General features: G+C 54.0%; 1 protein-coding gene across 1 annotated transcript; it reads left to right on the forward strand.

Moving 5' to 3' along the window:
- Window positions 1-873: 873 nt before the first annotated feature.
- Window positions 874-6,952, forward strand: DLGAP4 (discs, large (Drosophila) homolog-associated protein 4; the record flags this gene model as incomplete). The annotated part of the gene is made up of 5 exons (XM_008946571.1): window positions 874-1,235; window positions 2,631-2,722; window positions 3,156-3,565; window positions 5,195-5,286; window positions 6,800-6,952. Coding segments are annotated over 5 exons (1,109 nt in total), but the record flags the coding sequence as incomplete, so codon positions are not given.
- Window positions 6,953-7,542: the final 590 nt, after the last annotated feature.

Below are 7,542 nucleotides of genomic sequence, written 5' to 3' on the forward strand. Positions count from 1 at the left end.
GCATGACTTGGACCTCTGGGGGTTGTCTGTCCTGGGGCCAGGCTCTGGGCAGCCCAAGTGCCCAAGCACAGCTGCTGCAGGACCCACCCTGCCCGTGGGTTTTCACTGATGGATTTCCATCCTGTCGAGCCAGAGGTGGGAGCTGGACGAGGCCGTTGCTGCTGTCCCTGTTCAGGTGGTCTGGGCAGCCAGGCACAGGTATATCCCTGTGCCTGTGGTGGGTTTGTGTGCTCTGTGTGCCTGCTGGGAGCACCCTCAGCCTCACTGCTGCTCAGACCTGGGCACACGGAGCAGCAGCCACCTTGCCCCTCTGGCTGTGGCATCCAGATGATGTATTGTCCTCTGTGTAGCAGCTCCAGGTTTTTAAGAGATTTCTCAAATGTTTGTTCCTACCATCAGCATCTAACAAACTTCATGGCTTCTTTCCATTTTTATAGGAAAAAACACCACCCTGGTCCAGGCACTGAGACTTGTCATCTGGCGGGACAAAGAGCTGGGACACTTGGCTGTACTAGGACACTAAAGCATAGGGTTTAGCCAAAGAACAGTTCCCCAGCGTGGAGGCTTACACCTGCCAAACCCTGTAGCATTCTTGGGAGGCTTTTCTATACCTCTTCTCCATTTCCAGCCTTTCACACATCATGGTATTCCTTTTGACTTCTTTTGCAAGCTAGCTCTGGCTCTGCCTTCGCTTCCCTTATGCTTTGGTTTGGGTTACCAGTGTGAGCTGCTGGCTGTAGGCTGTTTCTGCCTTCCTGCCGCTCCTGTATGTCGTGACTGACCTGCTTTGTCTTTCTCTTTTACTGTATCTCTCTCTCTCTCTCCCCAATCTGTCTTTTGCTTTCTCCATTCTTCCTACCTCCATCACTGCAGGTTCATCATGCCTAGTGGCATATAAAAAGACTCCACCTCCTGTCCCACCTCGGACTACATCAAAGCCGTTCATCTCTGTCACTGTGCAGAGCAGCACTGAGTCCGCCCAGGACACCTACCTGGACAGCCAGGACCACAAGAGCGAGGTGACCAGCCAGTCAGGGCTCAGCAACTCTTCAGACAGCTTGGACAGCACCAGGACACCCAGCGTGACCAGGGGGAGCCTCGTGACCCCGGCGAGGGAGACTCCAGAGCTACCCCAGAAAAATGCGACCCTGAAAAGCGACAAAGGGACTCTGACGAGCGAGGAGCCTAAAGTGGAGAACATCCCCAAAAGAAAGCTGTCCTCTATAGGAATACAAGTATGGGATAGTTTGTTCTCCTTGGTCCTAAGGAATGTCCTTCACCCGTCCATTTAGCGTGTGCATTTTGTGTGACCGGGGTGCACCTGAACTCTTAGAACAGCAGGGGAAACCAGCTGCCCTGTCAGGCTGCCTGCCCCTGTGCCCAGGGTGAAACCCAGCAGAACCTTTCCATAACAGGCCAGGAAGGACTGAGTTCTCTTTATACAAAATTTAAATGGTTCATGAAGCAGTGGGACCCTGTTAACTGGGCAAGTCCCTCTGAAGAGGCCCTTTGCTGCCAGTCTGCCCGTGCTCTGTACTACATATTACTTAAAATCAGTCTCCTCACCTGTCATGATTCTCGGGACAACTTTATTCTGAGAGGTGGGGCCTTCTGTATGATATCCATGTAGTACAGGCTGCTGGGGTGCAAAATGGTCCCCAGGCTGTGGGCAGGAGGGAGCAATTTCTCATTGTCCACTGCTCCCAGCAGGCTGCTGCTTCTCTTGCTCAAAGCAGGTAACAGATGAGCTGTTGGTTATATAATCAAACCAGAACCCACTGAGCAGGGTAAATCTGTGCTTTATTCAGCAAAACTTAAGTCATCTGCAGTTGTACCCTGTTCTTGTGACCTGTCTCCCAGTCACGGGCTGCTGGGAGCACTGGTTCAGTGCTGCAGGCTCTGCCACCTGCAGAGGAACTTCAGTGCTTGGGCAAGTCCAGAGGCAGGGTGAGGGCACTCAGCCACCCCGTCTGTGGCTGGACAGGTTCTCTGTAGGATTTACAGGAAGGCTAGCTGGCCTGCTAGGCACATGGGACAGCAAATGCTCTTCTGCAGGGCTGGTGGGGCAAAACACGTGCTGAAAGGGCAGCAAGGCTCAAGAACTGGCACTGGAGAGGCTGACTGCCTCCCTCTCCTCTTCCTTTCCTGTGCTGGTTCCCAAAGCACCCACCCCACAGCCTGGATTTCCTTAAAATCTCCTATTGCTCCTCTCCAGGGCTGTGGAGGGCATCAGTCCCTGGGGTGAGGAACCTGGCCCTTGCTGTTGACCCGAGTCTCAGATCTCTGCCCTCTGCTGAGTCCCTTGGCCTCTGCCCGTGTGGGATGCCACGCACAGGGTGCTCCCCGAGGGCACACAGCCCTTCCCCGGTGTGCCACGGGCATGCAGGCAGGGCTGGAGGGCAGGGCTGAGTGCTCGTGGAGGGGGTAGCTGGCAGCAGCCCGGCAGGGCACGGGCCTGGTGCCCAAGTGGAGGCAGAGGCGGGCGGGAGCGTGGTGCCCTCCCAGGGCAGCCTGCAGCTGGCAGTGGCGTTGGCACACCCCCTGTGGGTGCAGCACTCTGCTCCACTAACGTGAGCTCCACAGCAAGTTCTCGTGTCTGGTTTTGTCTGTATTTTTTTCTGTTTGATAAGGTTGACTGCCTTCAGCCAGTGGCAAAAGAGGAGCCTCCTCCACCAGCCACCAAATTCCAGTCCATTGGGGTGCAGGTAGAGGACGAGTGGCGGTAAGTGAAGACACAAGCTTCTGTAGCTCCCTTCCTCTTAAACTGCACTTCCCCCCCTTAGGCCTTCTCCCCTTCTTGGTTCCCATGTGAGGGGTGTTGAATGGGGGCCCATGGAGAGCTCTTCCTCCACAGCACACACCTGCTGCACAAAGCACTTGTTCTGTGACCAGCCAAATCAGTGGGAGCTTGAGATTTAAACAAATGTCCGAGGTGTAGTTACAGACACGTGTCAGCCCTCGTCTGGACGGCCTGTTGCAGTAAGCAGGCTGCCTTATAATTGTCCGTCTGAACGTGTGGTGTGTCTGTGTGAGGAGGGGCAGGGTGGGCAGGCTGAGGCTCATCTCCAGGCATAACAGACTAGTGCGTTTCACTGGCAGGTCGTGGGGCCAGCCAGGTTGAGTTCTGATGTTTAACGTTTGCTTTTGATCTCTAGAAACAGCCACTCTCGCAGCATGTCCTCCAAACAGGACACAGACTCTGACACACAGGAACCCAATAACTCTAGCTGTAAATCATCTGAGAGAAGCCTCGCTGAGTGCCCCCAGCACAACAACTCTGTCGGTGTTGATGCCACTACCAGGCAACCAGCCAAGCCCTCACAGATTAAGAGAAACCTCTCCTATGGAGAAAACAGTGACCCAGCCCTGGAGCCTTCCTCTCTCCCTCCTCCCGACCCCTGGCTCGAGACCTCCTCGGCCTCCCCGTCGGAGCCCGCGCAGCCGGGGCCCTGCCGGCGGGACGGCTTCTGGTTCCTCAAGCTGCTGCAGGCCGAGACGGAGCGGCTGGAGGGCTGGTGCCGCCAGATGGACCAGGAGACCAAAGAGAACACCCTCTCTGAAGAAGGTAGGGGGTCACCCCCTCAGGCCAGGCCTGGCAGCGCCTCCCCCAGGAAGGGGTTGTGGCTGAGTGCTGATGAGCCTTCTGCAGGGACGCTGACAGCCCGCAGAGCACGGGGAGGGGTGTGGGACAAGGGACCTTCTCCCTTTGCAAAGGATAAGGCAGGTTCCACTAGCAGATGGGGTAAGAGCTAATGCTGCAATGCAGCGTGGAAGATGGCAGGTGATGGTGCAGCTTCTGACCGTTCCAGACCTGTAAAAGCTTAAATGGATTGCATCTGGGGGGGCTGTGGGATCTTTCTCCCTCCCTGAGCCATTGCACTCGAGCGGGCAGGTGTGAGTTTGGTTGTGATTGTTCTGCCCCACTGCCAACTTCTGAGCTGGTGTGAGTTTGGTTGGCAGTGGGGCAGAACAATCATGACTTCCGAGCTGGTTCCCTCTGTTGAATCGGTGGAATTGCCCTCACAGCAAGGAGGAGGCTTCTCCATATGGGAAAGCTTCACTGGTTTTGTGCTAAATACACCAGAAGTGCAAGGCAGGGAACACTTGATTTCATTGGGTTCAGTCCTGGTTGGGCTTGTTCCATTATTTTCAAGAGAGCTGGTGCTAAACCTGTGCTGCTTGCAGTGAAAATCAAGCCCGTGGTGCACACAGAGTGACAGGAGTGGGTGACTGGGCTGCAGAGGGCAGGATCTTTGTTTTGAGTTGGGTGGGTTTATTTGTTTAATACCTGAGAAAGGTGAAACAATGGTCAGACTCAGTTATAGCTCCCTGTCCTGCTGGGGCTTGGGGGAGCTAATCTCTAATCCTATTGCACTAAGATGCTGGACGGGCAGTGCCAGGGCTCTCCCCACCCCAGGGGATGCCCTTGTTCTACCTGTGGCAAGAAGAGGCACTGAGACAGTGTGTGATTGTATCTGTGACTTCTAAGAGCAATCTCCTAGTAGATTCTGTAGTGGAGAACTTGGTGGGTACAGAGAGATACAGCTTATGCTGTGTCCCACCAGGGTCTGTGAACGCCCAGCACTGGCTCAGTAGGTGCAGCAGCAGGCCAGGGAGAAGGGGAATTGGCTCATCCCTGCCCCTGGTGCAGCTGCATGCTCTGTGGGAAGGGCAGAGCCTGCACAGTGCTCTTCCACTAATGGACAGAGGAATGTTACCATGCCCAGAGGCTCCTCTGAAAACCCACTAACAGCAGCATGAGGTCCTGGGTATTAAAAGCCCTGGCGGGCCAATATTTGAATCCCTTCTGGTAAATGGAGGTTACAGACAGTCCTGCCCCTTGCTGCCTTCCCCTCCTGCATGTGTGGCAGAGCAGGTGCCTGCAGCTCTGCTCACTGCTGGTTTGCCCCATGGGCTGAAGGTAGCTTAAGGTGCTTCCTGCCAGCGCTGACTTAACGTTCTCAGTCTGGCCTGCTTCTGACTTGCTCTAGAAGGAGCAAGAATAGATGGCAAAGACAGACACAGATTATAGTTTCAATACATCTTCTTTTCCTGAGAGCACTTAGTTCCTTGGAGATCTCTGAAACTCTTCTTCTAATGAACAAAGAGTGTTTCTTTGCTCCATGAACACCTGAGTTCATTGCTGCGTTTCACAGTCCATGCAACTGAGGTTTTCTTTTTTTCTCCCCCACAGTCTTAGGAAAGGTCCTGAGTGCAGTGGGCAGTGCACAGTTACTAATGTCACAGAAGTTCCAGCAATTCCACGGCCTCTGTGAACAAAACTTGGTGAGTCTGAATCCATTTCTCCTGGGTTTTGGGAGGAGGATGTATCTGTTTCAAGAGCACTACAGGAACACACTCAGGCTCCTGTCACTGAAAAAACAAAGCCAGTGCAGCTGCAGCCTCAACCTGACCACTGTGGGGTGATGGATGGACGCTGATCTAAACTGGCAGCTGAGCTGTGGGAGGCTGATGGCCTCACCCCCCCTCTAAACAGGCAGTTCTTGGGTTGTGCTCTGCTCAGGGGTGAGTGTTTGCAATTCCTTCTGCTGCTTACGTGAGCACAGGGGAATTTTCTTGAACTGCTGATCAGGGCATGCTGAAAAACACCGAGTCTCTGTGGGTCTGAGGTGCCAATAAGCCATACTGCTGTGTGGCCTGGAAACTACCTCTTTCTTCTTGAGGGCTCTTTGAGGTGAACCACTGAGGTTTTGCCAAATTGGGGAAAAATGTTTGAAAAGTCTACTGTTCTTCTCCAAACGTGCTGTGCTTTGCATGTAGATTGTGGATGGTAAAGCTTCCCAACAGGATTGTCCCTCACTGGTCACAAAGCACTGTTTGAATCTGCTCCCTTCTGATGTGACACGAGGGGTGCTGAGCCACACAGGGCTGGCAGGGGGGTGGAGGGCAACCGAGCTGCTGTTGCCCAGCAGGCTTGATACTGGTATGGACTTTGCAGACTTCCTCAGGGGTGAATTCCCCTTCATGTGAAAAAAATTGGAGGAACTCAGGAAGGGGGAGGAGAAGGTGAAGTGCTGAGCATCTGCTTGCTGCTGACAGCTGGGAGATCAGCACCATCAGCTGCCAGGCTTGCAACAGAGCGTTGTGCTGAGTTGCTCAGGTCTGATCCTGTGCTGCCCTGAGACAATCCAGGCCTATGGTGGCAGTTCAGACACCTCAGAACTAGGAAAACTGTTCTTGGAAGAAACTTAAGCCACTTAAAATTTTTTTTTGACCTAGCCTGGGAAATACTAATACTTTCAGATTGTTTTGCATGAAGTAATTTAGCCTGTGGAAGCTGTGTCAGCCTCTTAGGATTGCTGTACGCTGGCATGCAAGGTCTCAAAGTGTCAGTGCTGTGCTTTGCACTGTGCTGGGTCCATTCCCACTATTGCCCACCCTGAAGTCAGGACCTCTGTGTAGGAAACCAGAGTTCTAGCTCTGAATCCCATGCTGGGGACACCTTCAGTTGGGGGTTGCTGCTGTGGGCTTAGTGATAAAAAAGCTCTGGGGAGAAAGGGAGCTCTGGCTGTCAGCCTTAGAGTGTCTTTCAGGATTCTTCTCCAGGCTTCTACAGGAGAAACACAGTGGGGATCTCTGCAGAAGCAGTTCTGGCTGAAGTGGTGGCATTGTGCCTCTGCGTGTGCAGGGCTGGTGTCTCCCCTGGGCTCTTGGTGCTTCACTTGTCAGGCAGGTAGACTGGCAAGGGATGGATGTGTGAACTGTGCAGGCTGCTCTGCTTGTCAGGAGGGTGTATTCTTACTGAAAGTTGGGGGTTTTTTTATGCTTTCCCTTCTAGAACCCTAATGCAAATCCCAGACCCACAGCCCAGGACCTAGCTGGGTTTTGGGATCTCCTGCAGTTGTCCATTGAAGACATCAGCATGAAGTTTGATGAGCTGTACCACCTGAAAGCTAACAGCTGGCAGCTGGCAGAAACACCAGAGAGAAAGGTGAGTGTGGGGCAGTTGAGAGTGGCCAGAGCCACAGAGATGTCTTGCAGACATTTTGGGAATCTGAGGTCTATATTTGCAGTAAACAGAAGACCTCTGGGGCTTTCGAAAGCCCTCCTGTGCTTGTGCAGCGTAACCTCACAGCCTTGCAATGCACTGAGACCATTCCTCTTGAGTAATAATGGAAACAATTTTGTGCGGGGAGGGGAAAGGCAGCACAGTGGAGGGCCCGGAGACTGCCTGCCGCGGTGGCACAGAGCTCCCTAGCGTTGGGAGCTGCGGCGTGGGGTGTAACTGCTCTCCCAGCGGTGTGGAGCCAACACCTACTGCTGGAGCCTCCGGGAAGTGCAGCACAGGCTGGCTCCCTGGCCCGGGCTGCCCCACCAGGCGGGTAGGAGGGAGGGCTGTGGCTCTGGGCAGGGTGGCATGTTAAAACTTCGCAGTTGCAGATGAGTTCGGTCCTCACGCTGCCTGGGCTGTGCTCTGGCCTAGAGCTGGGCCAGGCATGGTCTGCCAACTCTAGTCCACTTCACAGACGGCCTCTGGACCCTCAAACACAAAATGTCCCATTTCTAGAAATGAGGGGAGGC

The sequence above is a fragment of the Merops nubicus genome, unplaced genomic scaffold (genome assembly GCF_000691845.1).
Source record: "Merops nubicus isolate BGI_N331 unplaced genomic scaffold, ASM69184v1 scaffold24258, whole genome shotgun sequence".
NCBI lineage: Eukaryota > Metazoa > Chordata > Aves > Coraciiformes > Meropidae > Merops > Merops nubicus.